We start from the raw sequence: 14,134 nt of genomic DNA on the forward strand, positions 1-14,134 counted from the left end.
TGGGCTATTGAGGGCTTTCAACTGTTTTATTTTGAAAAAGTAAAAACCCAATTATCCGGTAGGTCCTTACTCTGCTAACTTGCCTGAGCTGAATTATTACATCACTGGCATTCCCGCAAAGAGCTTTGTTTGACAAACCTCTTAGTAAATTAACCCTCTGTGTTGCGTTTTGAGGCATTTAACTCCCTTCCCTTCCTGTAAGTTAAAAAAAAAAAATCAATCGCACAAAGATTTCGACTATATTTATTTTGGTTTGTCCCCTACAACTGAGGGCAGAATTTCGGTGCACCTTTACTTAAAGTTACTAAAGCTACAAAAATCAAATCTTCTTTGGCCTCGATATGTTCAAGTTAGGCTCAATCACAAGTTAGTTATCCTACTGATCGTATGTCCGCCACTATCTAAAAATGCTTCTTTTCATTTGCTCCACTAATTTCTAAAGCAGTCTTTTGTAGCTCACATAAACCTAATCCTTTCCTCAAACAGCTGTTTGCGCTCATAATTCCCATTAACCTCGGTACTTTTAATCCAAATTCTCCATCTCAGTGTACTGAGTAACTGAGGCCTCGGCCTCTTTCCATCTGAACTAGTATAATTCTGCTGTCCTGCCCTTCCTGGCATGTACACTTCCCATGATTACTGTCATCAGCTACTGTGTGTTGTTATACTCACTAAGATGCATTATTATATATTAAATACAGACAGAACATTTAAGAGCTGTTCATTTTTACTAAAGACAACTAATGTAGTTCACTGGGAAAATTATCCAAACAATTTATATTTTACCATTAACAATTGTTTTTTTTTAAATCACTGATCAGAATTCCAAATGAATAACTGACTTCAGACGGTATCAAACCGTACGGCTTATGTAACCATTTTTATCTTTGACTGACAAATGACTATAAGTTAATACTGTTTCACCCAAATAACAATTAGTAACATTAAGATAGTCGGCATCAGTGGTTATGTTACATGTACGTTCAATGTCAAACAACGTTCTACTACAAATTTTCAATTTCCTCCCCTTCATTCATATGCTACCTCTAGATGGGTTCCAGTTCTCCACCATGAACACCTGTGGTTGTAAGCCAGGTCTGCTTTTTACTGACAGCAACTGGCCTGCTCAGTTCATTCAGTGAACTACTTTGTTCCTGTTTGCAGCAGGCTATTGTAGGTGATCTATCAACAATTTGAAACAGCACATGCAATCAGCAGCAGCCTTTTATGTATTTGCACAGTCTAGCAGCCTCTCAGCTGTATTATTTTGTCTGTATTTCAATTTTTCTTTCTTGCATCACTGTTGCATAAGCAACACAGCTTCTTGCAGTTGTACTGCATTTTCTGCCCATAGACACCTAAACAATCTGGTACACCTAGATTCCAGACACCTTTGATACTCCTGAAAGTCAGAATAATTTTTAGTGTATTCTGATGATACTCATTTACATGTTGTGTTTGTTTATGAACCCAAAAGATGGTTCCTTATGCTGTAAAAAGCTGCACTGGGAATGTGTTCAAAACTTACCCTCAGCTGTCTTTGCCGCTTTCTTTTAGCTTACATTTATGGTTTGATGTTTTTCATTCATGCAGTCACTGTGGTTATTCTTTTGCAGGTTTTGCACTCTTCACCACACGTGCTACATGGTACTCACCTACACATTCTAGTTTCTCAGCTTTAATGGTCTGATGCTCAGTCACACAGCTGCTTAATCAATTCCAAACTCTCACAGTAGGACCCCTGTGAAGTTCATTTGTCTTAGCACTAAATTTCATAGGGTCCATAAATTCATGGATTCATTCAGTGCAATTAAATCAATATTTACACCAACCATCTTCATTGGTGATATTTTGAGACTTGTGGTTTTATATGTACAACTTTAAACCTTTATGTTCAGTGCATCAAACCCATAAGGAGAAAACCAGTTTAGGTGTGTACCTATTCATCATAGAAGGACTTACTGCACTATTCTGTTTTTGTATGTAGTTCACCAGCTTCATTAAAATGTCAAACACCCAAACAGAGGGAATCCTACAAATAGACAGTATAAGTTGAACAGTAGATTATTTCCTCTTATGAACAATCAAAAACAAATACTTTGGAAAGACCTTAGTAAAAATATATAGAAACAAAATTATACAAAAGCGAATGAACCTGCGATTAATGACACACAAGTTAGAAACCTGTGATCACTGAAACCACATTAAGTACAGCTATCACTCTCAATCATCCTATTTATATGAACATGGCTATAAAATGACCTGTTAACATCAGAACTTTCACAGTTTTGAACGTATGAACCATTTAGATCTGATTCATCACAAAGCTGGCAAAGGATAGAGGAAGATCAGTGGAAACACAGTTGCAACAGTAATCAGGAAGTGCAGAACGAGCCACAGTGCTACTAGTGAGAGCTGCAGTGCACATCCTCCTGAAACGACACCATGAACTGTACAGTACTAGAACAATCTAACTCTGAAAAAAACCCTCAGATTTAGCAAAGGAGTTATCAGGGGAAATTGGAGTTTGTGTGACAGGTCAGACAGTGTAAAGGACAAAAAGGAAGAAAAAAATAGCTGGAAGAATGGCAGAAAATAACTGACAGAATTTGATATCCTCAGCGTTAATGTTCAACGTAGAAATGATGCAGTTATTAAGAGGTGATATAATTTTGAAATGTTTGACCTTGAGGTGATATTGCTCAGGAATGTACTCACTTCTGCTGTATACTGTAAATAGACACTGCTGTGAGACACAATACTGCCAAGCATCCATGCACACAATCATGCTCATGTGTTCCTATGACTGTTTTCTTTTTAAAGAATTTTTTTGCCTTTATTTTGATAGGAGCAGCAGCAATAGACAGGTAAATAACATGCGGTAAAGGTCAGGTCTGCAGGGAAGCCAGGACCCTGCTGCCAACAGCATGTGCACTCATGTGGCATGTGACCTAACCACTGAGCTCCCAGGATGCCCACTGTGTTTGATTTTGGACATGTGGTGACCTGTGATACAGACAATTTCCCCCCACTTAATAAAGCGGATTTTTTCTAGTCCCGTATGATCTCATGTATTCTCACCTCATTTTATCTGTTTGGTTCGATTTAGGCCTGCAGATGCCATCATGTGCATATCTCAGACAGCTTGTTTTTTTTTTCTTGTCAGCAGCTTTGTCTTGATGTAGTGTACAAAGTACCCCATTTGTAAAAGAAAAAAAATATTGTCTGAGAGAGAGGGTAGCCTGGTGTACTTCACAAAACAGATTTATCCAGCAGACACTTGATGAGGCTAGACAGGATAGTGCTCTGCAAATATGGCAATCATCCACAAAAATATATTTTTGTAAAACATGGTCGAGGTTTCATAATTTTCCCAAGCAGATAAAACAGATTGACTAGACTATATAGTTACACCAAAAGTGATATATATTAAAGATACTATATACAAAACAATAAAGATATATTTTGGTAGTACATACAGAACAAGAGTCCATGGTTTTCAGTTTAAAATCAGAATAAAATATTGTATTATTCTTTGTACAATATAAAAACACACTAAAACAACATAAAAACAGTATACTGCTTTGGCCGATATAAATAAGTGTTTTTATAAAGAGGAGTAACAGAGATGATGATGTGGAGGGAGTATTGCTTTTATGTTTGACTCATTTATTTGCTTCAAACCCTGAGAAGTTCAGAATGAATTGGCTGACACTCAGTGGGAGACATCTAGTCGCAGCTCTGCTTTACTGCCCAGATCATGAGCTCACAGTCATGCTTCTGCATGTCTGGTACCCCACAGGATATGTAAATAACAGATTGTACTGCAGTTGGACCCGCATTTATAAGTCTGTGATGCTTTCATTGTGTTTAAAAAGTGGGATTTTTTTAAGTACGACATGATTTTGTGATCGTGTGACATGTTTATCAGACCCACAATGTTCAGACTCAAGCCGTCTCAAAAATCAAATAAAGAACAAGATAATTTTTCAAGAAAAGCTAACAGAACACATCAGTAACACAAACATTTGTTTTGCATAACAGTGTCCTTCCTGCATTTGCCCCGACGGCATCTCATAATGCAACCCTGGGCTCTATGTCACCCAGCTGTCCATTCGCATTCGTTTGACCGTCGGACTCTCTCTGCTCTCTGACTGACTGACGGGGAGCGCGTGGAAGTCCGGCCGTTGGTGCTCCTCCTGGTCGCTGCCGCCCTCGTGGGAGCTGCAGGAGGAGCTGACGCTGTCTGCAGGGGACCTTCCCATCTCTCCTCGGGTGGATGAGGAGGCAGAGGCATGAGGATGAGGAGGAACATGAGGATGGGTGATGTATCCGGACGGGTTGAGGTGGTCGCGGGGTGGGGAGATCGGCTCGGCTTTGATGTTGATGTTGTGGTTGGTGTTGATGGAGAGATTGGAGCTTCCTGACCTACAGGCAGAAGACGAGGCTTGGTTAAGGCTGTAACTGTGAGCTGAAAGTGCCACCTGCTGGTGTAACTAGATGATCAGACAGTAAGAGACATCTTTTCTCTAGTTTGCTCATTCAGAAAATTGTGGCTGGTAGCTAATCACACTTACTCAGGTGCTGTACTCAACTACACAGCTAAGGTAACTGTGTTTTACTTGAGTATTTCCATTTTATGCTATTTTCTACTTCTGTTTAGCTACAGCTCAGAGGAAAACATTGTACTTTTCTCTCCATTTTATTCAGACATCTGGAGTTACAAGTATGTATTTAGATTTTACAGATAAAGCATTTGGTAAGCTTCTAAATTTGCGTCATTTTTATGCTTTCTGCATCTGCATGTCTGCAAGCATTTAAGGTCTGCAAATGTCGTCATCTACCACAGTCTGTGAGGGTCCCCAGTCCTCTGATGGAGCCCAAACAGTAGGAAGTTCCCCAGAAATCCTGTGCTGTGTCTACTGTACCTCTGGGATATTTACATTAACACTTTGCTACAGCCCAATCTGTAAGTAGCTGCTATATCCTGTGTGTATTTCTGTGTTCAATATGAGGGGCTATGCGACCAGCTGTGCAGATCAGCATGGACCTATTGTAGCATAAACAGAACTGTGTGTGCATCTGCAGCTGGCTTCTAAAGTGACACACTGGTTATGCAGAAACCATGAATTCACCATGAGAGAGTATACCAACCATGTGCATAATTTAAGTAAATTTAGCTGCACAGCAATTAACTACAATCTAGTTATGCCTTACTGCATAGCCAATAATAATCTAATATTGTAATATGTACCAGTAAAACACTCTTCTTTATTTACTTTGGCTACATTTTGATAGTAATACCTAGCATTTTCATTTGAAGGCAGGAATTTCAAGTGCAGTGTACCCTTTCAAACAGGAGATAACATGTTCTTCCTTTTACAAATGCAAAGTTGCACTCAAAAAAATTAGAACACACCCTTTAACACTTAAATTCACTCAGGGCTATAAGTGCTCCAGACTAGTTTGGTTTGGTGTGGTTTGTTCATGTTAGCAAAATGAAAGTAAAATAGCTGTTTTATGAAAATTCCTGACTGTAAAACCCTTCTCTGTTTGAGTTCCTGTTGTTTTGTTATGTATCAGCATCTACCCTCGTCCCCTAACTAGTTACAGGCTCGAAGAAAAAAAAACACCTGTGGCGTACGTCACCAAATCTACTTTCTATCATCATCATGTCAAAAATGTAACAAAAGTAATTTCTTTCAACACAGAGAGACTAAGTCCTGCTCCCAAAAAAAGATATAAATCAGTTGCAGATGATTCATAACTCTGCTGCACGAGAACAAAGTAGAACAGTGAGCAGGGAACACATCGCGTTTATTCTAAAATCTCTAAAAAAAAATTTATTTTTCAATCGGTTAAACAGTACGTATGATTTCAGTCGAACAAAAATGTCCTTGGTTCTCTACAGTCCTACCTGTATTGTACTTTGAATCACACTAAACTGTATACAAATACATGTGACTGATTGACTGTGCCTGCTCAGCAAGCTCTCTATAAAGTGCTTGCAATTTCAACTAAGTGAAGGATCAGAAAACCTCCTCCAGCACTCAACCTGTGTTAAGTTGCAGTCATGTCCAGTTTATAACCTAAGTCATTAGACACTCTCTTCTTTACCAAGTCACACCTTAAAAAACAGATTCCTAACAGCTCCCTCTGGCTTTCTTCCTGTTCTGTATGTATTACCGTAATTGCCAGAATATTGAGCGCAACGGAATATAAGCCGCACCCACTAACTTTAAAAAGAAAACAAATTTTGTACATATACAGGCCGCACTTGTCTATAAGCCGCAGGTACGTACCCCATGGAGCTCAGCTGGTGTTGCTCCCACGGTGTCAGGGAGCCCAGAGAGGGACCAGCGGCGGAGCTGAAACTCGACAGCTCTGCACTGCTCAGGGAGTAATCTGGCAAAGAGAGAGACAACATGTTGCGTGACGGAACTCAGATACATTTAATCAATGTCAGCCTTCCTTGATGCAACCTCGGTATAGGTCTAAAAATCTTTTGGGAAACACTGACACTCCCATGAGCAAAGCTGTGAAGTTCGTGAAAACAAACTTTAAAGTTAATTGTAGTGTACTTGATCCTATGTATAGATAAAAACAAAGAGTTTTGACAGGTTACACTGAAAATACATGGCAGATTCCATTGCCATCCTTGACAAATGATTCTTTTCAATTGCTCTTTGTTGGAGTAGCTGTGTTGTCCTTTCTTCCACATTAAAATACTCCAAAGGTGTTCTGTTTCAAGTCAGGGAGCTTTTCACATTTTTTTTTTTTTACTTTTCCTCTCTATAAGAAGTGTGTTGGTGTTGCAGTACATTAAAAATCATCTTCACTCGGGCGCCACTATAGCTCACCTGGTTGAGCTGGCATCTCATGTATAAGGCTACCGTCCCGATGTGGAGGTCATGAGTTTGAATCCCGCTCATGGCCCTTTCCCACACGTCCTCCCCCCATTCTTCTCCCCCCTCACTTTCCTGTGTCTCTCTCACCTCGCTATCAAATAAAGGCACAAAGGCCAAAAAATAACAAAAAAAAAAAATCATCTTCACTCCAAATCATTCTTCTCCTGCCGAGCATCTTGACACCAGCAGTCATCTTTTTGTGAAACAAACTCGCATTCATCGTGCAGCTATGAATGTCATCTCTCCTCTACACCTTCCACTTCCATGACGCCATTACGCAGTCACTGTGCTAGCTGTGGTCAGAAACATTCCAAACATGCTGGACCCCATCTGATCCAGACTAATTCATTTTGGTTTCATCTGACCAGAGAATTTGCTGAGAATATACACTCTTTGGCAAAGTTTCATGTTGCAGATTAGTGACATGTTGTTGAGCAACAGTTGACTTTTTGAACACCCAAGTGGCCAGAACATACCCTCTTCCTTTACCTCCTAACCTCTGCTGCAACTGCGTTTCCTTTCATATTCACTGCCTATGGATGCTTTTGTACTTTCAAATTTACATGACATCTCACAACCTGGTTTCTTACTTGTTGATGGAATTTGTTACCATGGTAGCCATGTTGCATTAGACACAACTCAGACCAAAATCTAGAATACATTGGTGTTCACAAGTTCTTCCATCACCTTGTTGTTGCATTTGGTGTAAATGGAAATTGCTGACTTTTGTTGCAGATGTCAGATACCCTGCACTCCAACTTAAATGACTGTAAAATGATACATTTCACATTTTTGCGATGTTGCGCAGGGGTGTTTCACAGTTTTGTTGTATACTGTAAATGTGGAACTTGAAAGTATTTAACCCTATCTGATTTCTTCTTCTCTTTTTAGAAGTGGTGTTTGTGCCGTCTCGTGATGTGACGGACTTTGTGCAGCCTCTGTGTGAGGAGATGGCTTGTGGAGACTGAAGCTGATTACAGCTGGGTAAAGGCCGTGCCCCACACCACCTGGCAGACATCAGGCCCTGGAGCTCCACACCTGTTCAACAGCCCTTGTTCTCCCCGCCTCCCAATCTGTCTGAAGGGTCCACAACCCAGCTCCCTCCACCTTCATCCAATCCACCTGCAGCCATCATTACACCTGGGCAGTACAAACCTACAACTAACCTCACAGTACAAGTGGCTGTGATTTAGTGTGAGCAGTTTGCCATGTTGCTTCTCGTGTCGTTGTGTTTTCAGTTTTCTGAAGCTCCTGCGGCTGCTTAACAAGGTTAACACAGGCCACTTCTGTTAGCAGCTGCATAACTCGTTTAGGAGTTGCTTGTGTCTCGAGTGTTTTGAGGCACTTGTTTGTTTGGTTTATGTTGGTCGGAGGTGTTGCTATTGTGTTGGAGTTTGGCGAAGGAGTTCAGTTGTTTTTCTGTTTAGCTAGTTTCTATAACTCTGTTAGCCTTAATTAGGTTTTATTTGGTTCTTTGATTTAGCAACATTCACCAGCCCTGTTTCCTTTGTATTATCACCATTGCTTTGTTTAGTTTGTCACTAGGCAATTAATTACTTTAGTCTACCAACAACATGTTGTTCTTTGTTACTCCCAACCGTCCCTAGACAGCTAGGCCATAACAAGAAGCATTATTTTGTAGCATTTTACCTTTATTAGGTAGTAACAATCGAGAGAGACAGGAAATGTAGGGAAAGTGAGAAGGGGAATGACATTCAAGCTTTGTCCACATGTACACAGGTGTTTTCTGTGTGTTTTGTGCTTTCATCTCCATGCAAACAGTTTTAATTCACTCAAAATTAAGCTTCAGCAAAACATGTTATCACAGTAAAGATATTCAAAAACAGAGTGTGAGCCATTGTCTTGATTTTGTACAATGGTGGACATGACCAAAATAATGGTAACCTTGCTCACATGACGTTTTACATAAATGTACAGTTACTCTTCCAATATACTGAGGAGCTGAGAGGTGTCATAATCCGCCTTCACATATAATTTCCCCCTTCTGTGATGTTCCATTCTGAGCAACCTGCAAGCCAGTAATAGGTTTTTTCATACCGTTGTTGTAGGATGAGCCAGTGGTGGAGTAGACCAGACTCTGGTGAGGCAGACTGGGCGTGGTGATGGAGACCACCGGTGTGGATAGAGGCTGACTGGACTGACTGCTGCTCAGTCTTTGGTTACTCTGAAAATCAGACAAAAAGAAAAGAAACATGCACAGTCACAAAGTCTTCAAGCTGTATGTCTGTCCTGAAATAACAGTTAGCCTGTTCAGTATCACTGGTCCTGTGATGCTCTGTTTCAACCACATGGTGTCAGTATAAATTCATTTTCTCACAGACTACAGCAGGACAAACCTTCCCTTTTAAGAAAAAGCAACCATCAATTGCTTTCAGTTTTTTTTCAAAATCAATCTGCCACATTTACTCATCCTTTACTTACTTACTTCCTAGAATAACCCAAATTTTCACAGAGGCAATGGGGACATAATGGGGTTTGGTATTCTTCTCAGAAAAAAGTTGTTCACAAGAAATCCACCTGCCTACAATGGCTGCAGTTACGTTCAAAAACCATGTAAATTAATTTCAAGACAATAACCTGAGAGTATTCACTCAGTAATTCTAGACACAGATTGTCTATTTTATAAAACAGCTTTCCTTTGATAAACTGATTGATACCATCAAGTGATACAATTGAACCGTCTATGGCATAGGCGGTTCAATTGTGTGTTACTTATTTAAACTGGTAACAGTCTCCTTAAGGATTTGTAATCAAGTCTACTGCTGCGACCTCAGTGATAATTTACTTGATTGAGTTTTTCAACACTTATACAATCAAACTCTGAATATCAATAATTCATTCTTAATTAGTCAATGTCTAGATTAAGCTAGAAACAAGGCTGATTCAGCAGAGTTTGCATCTGGCTGGCAAAGATCAAAGCTAGTGGCTCTTTAACTCATGTCACACAGCACTTAGAAGTTTTGTTTTGTTCCTGTCTGGTCTGCTGGTGTTCCAGCCTGATAATGTCAGCAATGATGTCACCTTGAACGAGGTCACTCATTCACTGCTCAGTGACACAGACATACAAACTGTGGGTTAACAAACTGATGCATGTCTGAAACTAACATGTTCACTAAGCTGACCCAATGTGATTGACTGGAGAACTGCACAATTTCCTTGTGTTGTCTGTGGCATCCCTGTCACTATCAGCAGCAAATACTGCACCACATTATTAAGTAGAAACATGGTAACGAGGTCAACACTGACACAGACACCATGTAAAGAAAGGCAGACCTGCTCAGATCTTTCTGCATAATGCTTTGTTGAATTTGAAGAAACTGTTCTTACCACACACATTAAACAAAGCATTACTGCACACACTTAAAATAAACGTGGGCACAAGCATAAAAGAGGAAGTGAGAGGCAGTTTCAAAGTGATCACACAAAGAAGTTGTTATCTGATCACACCACAACATCCTACACTGCATGAATGAAAAGCAGAAAAACATACATGCTATCATCTGAGCAGCTACCATCTTCTTCTGTTGGTTTAAACAAAGGGGAGACATGAGCAGGAGAATGGTTCAGTTTTGTTCCAAGTAACAGCTTCACACTCTGTCTACCTCTATAACACACTCAGAGAAGACTAAGAAAGGCCATGCTAGCTGCTTCTGCAAACATGATGACAATACATTGTCACTCAGTAATCACCAATAGTCGCTTCAGAAAGAACAGAATGATTATAATTAACAGAAGCAGTGTTGATTGACACGTGTGGGATTGAAATGGTGTCGATTCATTTATTGATCACTTCTTCACCAGAAATGTAGCCACACAGCATTTCATTGATATTAATCACTGGCCCCATGTGTCATAATGTCCTTTGAATTTGTAACCCATTTCAAAAAGCCACAACATTCCCCTATCACATGTATATACATGGAACGATTATATTATGTTTACATCTAAGTAAAGACTTTCTTCCACTGAAACACCAGACAGTAATGTTCATAGCAACAGAAAATAGAAACTCCTCTCCTGTCCTTTCACAAATGCATCGCAGCACAGTGTAAAACCTTGGATGCCACAGCCAGCAGAGTCATGGAGCCGCCTGTTCACCATGAAAAAAGAAAAAAGTATAAAGTCTCAGTTTCCATTGTTTCCTAATCGTTACATCGTGTTTGAGCATTGTGTGGGAGGGAAGGGCAACAGTAGGAGAGTTAAGGGCAAATCAATAACTTCAGAGTGCCAGCATAGCTGCTGAATGCAGAATCTGAAGAAAGAGAAACACAGTCCTTCTATAGTCCTGGGAGTCAGCTTACCAAGCAATTTACCAAAAAATGTAATGTCTCTAATCACCAGATCTTCTTTTACTGTGTCATTTTTAAAGCCTTATTTGAGCCACATTTTGACATGTGACTAGAACACAACAAGACATTTTTGCTGCTTTTGAGCTCTTGAGGAACTGAGTTTAGAGAATGTACACTCCCTGTCCACAAAGCATGTGACTTGACAGTTTTCTAGAAACATCATTAGGCTGTTTGTATGAGCAGCCTGTTGTCTTACAAAACTTTAAGGCATAATTTTACTTTATAATTCAATCTGGTAAAAGATCATTGGAGTGTTCAGTCTGTGTGAAGCAACAGCACAAGTAACACTGAACCAATTCTTGTAGTCATACTAGCAGACTACCGAGTTCCCAAAAATCCTCAAAACATAATACATAAGACACTTGGAATTATCAGTGGCGACATCAACCTTTACTGTTTTAGTTTCACAGTCTACCCAAATCATTTCTGAAATCCCCCGACGGAGGCTATGAAATAGAGGATCCTTTCAGTGTTAATAGCTGCCATTTAGACTCAACAGTGTATTAATTCACATGCACTGTCACAAAGATTTTTATGACGAAGTATCCATTCAAATGTGTCTGGATGATGCATCTTGAATTCAAACCAGACTCTGTAAGTTTATAATGAGAAGTGGACCACTGAACGGTGACTGAGTCCAATGAGAGGGACCATCAGGAGGAATTCCGGGTAGGGCACTGACAACTCAGACTAAAAAGTCATTTCTTTTCATAATTAGCCACACATTGATTTCTTTTTGCCAGTATTCCTTTTTTTCTTTAAAGTAATGATCATTCCATCTGCAAAACCACAATCTATCTGTTCCAAATGGTGTCAAACCAATTGTTTTGAAAAGGTTCTGACCCTCTCTGTGGTTGTCTGCATCATTTATTTATCCTGGTCATGTCTGAGTCCAGCATCCCTCAGGCTTGGAAAACATTATGCATTGTACTGTTTCTTCATAAAACTGAGGCACTAAAATTCCATGTTTTTATAGTTTTTCTTGAGGTGAAGATGTTCTTGCCAGTGTGTTGCATTATTTCTATCCTCACACAAACAACAGTCTAGAATCACTTTATAAGTTTTTGAGGAAGTGGTGGCTATCCATATGCTGGCTTTTTTTTAGTTCTCTAGTGTCCCCAAACCAGTGCACACGGTTTTAATGTCAATTTAAAATATAGATATTTCTCAGTGTTAATAACCTTTATGAGGACTTCTGTTGAGGCCCTAAATATAAAAACCAAGCACACACTTACCAGTGTTTGCATCATTCCTTTGGACTGAGGGATGACCACTCGGAGGTCTGTCTTGCGGCTGGCAGGGACCAAGCTGTTCCCATGAGGTGGAAGAGGAGGAGGAGATTTTGATGGTAGGATCTTTCCCAAAGTGCCTCCTCCAGCTGAACCCACGAATCCGTTCACTGAACACAGAGATGTGGAAATCTGAGGACATTTGACGGTCAGGAAATTCCAATTTTTGCTTAAGAGCTGACAGAATGAGTAGTGCTGTATGTGCAATCAACATACTTTTTAATGGGAATTTTGCAAAAGACATTTTCCTTTTAGTCAAAAGCATCGCAGATATACCACAAATTTTAAAAATATTTACAGAACTGGAATTTGCTAGAGAAAGGAGAAGGGTGTTATAGAGGGAAGTACTACATCCATTAAATCAACCTGTCCACCACCAAGCTCAGAGCAAGAAAGTACGGCTATACATTATACAAGAGATAATCATAAATATTTGATCTTTTCTATCTCTTGACATTACATAATGGCAGTGTTTCTGGGAGGGGTAGCATGAAGAAAACAGGGGGGTAGTCGGCAAGCTTTTAAGATTGAAAAGTAAGGACAAATACAGCTAACATTAAGAACACAGATCTCCCCAATGGCCTCCACAGTGTCACTCACCACCAACAGACATTCATCATCATCCCAGCATCCAACACCTTGACAAAGCTCTCACAGAACACCACAGGGTGTTCTGTGAGAGCTTTGCAGCTCTCCGTACCAGCTATCCAAGTGTTGGACTGAAGCATGACAAATTCACAAAGCAGACCTTTTAGATCAGTGCAGCCCAGGGGTTGGGGCCAAGATGCAAAATAAACTGGAGGGGTCATGAGGTAATTACCAGGACATTAGTCAGAAAAGAAACATGTTAATTTTAGCAGTCTTTCCTCGATTCTTTGCTTTTTACTTGCTAATGAATGAATATTTTTTACCACTTTTTCATAACTGAAATTAAAATAGAGCAAAGGAAATCAATTTGTTTAAACTCATTACAAGCAGTAGAAACAGGTAGCTGCTCCCAAGGGATTATAAAGAGCCGTTGCAAATACTGCTTTACATGTAGAGGACGTGTCCAGAAAGACACTTACCGGCTGGTCCAGATCCATTTTGCAGAGCCAGATCAGGACTGCCCTGCAGGCCACCTGAGGATAAACACACACATGCACTGTTTATAATCTTAGTTATTTTTTATAGTTTACGTTCAATAATCACCTTCATCTTCATACATTCTATATATCCAAAAGATATTTGTGTATCCTTTCTACCATTGTATTAGAAAGACTACTACTTCACCTGTCACCTGCTCAAATACTTTTATCATCACCACCAACCTTTTCTGTTACGTCTTTGCTGATATAAAATTGATATACCCAAACTGCCTTTTTTGTCAAATACACAGTCGCTAACCCACATGGAAAAATAGTCACAAAGAAAGCAAGAATACACGGTAATCCCAGATAAAAGCCCCATTTTAGCAGGGCATTTTTTTTTAAATTGCATGCACTGGTCAGTAATTACTCTTGTCCAGAATATGTGTGCGCTTTGTGAAATAGAAGGATTTATGGCTAGAGGATGAGACTGGTATCAT

The 14,134-nt window shown here is 39.8% G+C and overlaps 1 protein-coding gene across 1 annotated transcript in view; it reads right to left on the minus strand.

The window, feature by feature from the left end:
* Positions 1-2,797: 2,797 nt before the first annotated feature.
* Positions 2,798-14,134, minus strand: part of LOC103369341 (myocyte-specific enhancer factor 2A-like) — a 56,226-nt gene continuing 44,889 nt past the window's right edge. Inside the window, exons 6-10 of the mRNA XM_008298035.1 lie at positions 13,635-13,711; positions 12,514-12,677; positions 8,967-9,093; positions 6,303-6,405; positions 2,798-4,428 (exon numbers count right to left, since the gene is read on the minus strand). Of these exons, the coding sequence (XP_008296257.1) occupies positions 4,095-4,428; positions 6,303-6,405; positions 8,967-9,093; positions 12,514-12,677; positions 13,635-13,711 (805 nt within the window). The 3' untranslated portion in view covers positions 2,798-4,094. The remainder of the gene's footprint in view (positions 4,429-6,302; positions 6,406-8,966; positions 9,094-12,513; positions 12,678-13,634; positions 13,712-14,134) is intronic.

The sequence above is a fragment of the Stegastes partitus genome, unplaced genomic scaffold (genome assembly GCF_000690725.1).
Source record: "Stegastes partitus isolate 25-593 unplaced genomic scaffold, Stegastes_partitus-1.0.2 Scaffold27, whole genome shotgun sequence".
Lineage (NCBI taxonomy): Eukaryota > Metazoa > Chordata > Actinopteri > Pomacentridae > Stegastes > Stegastes partitus.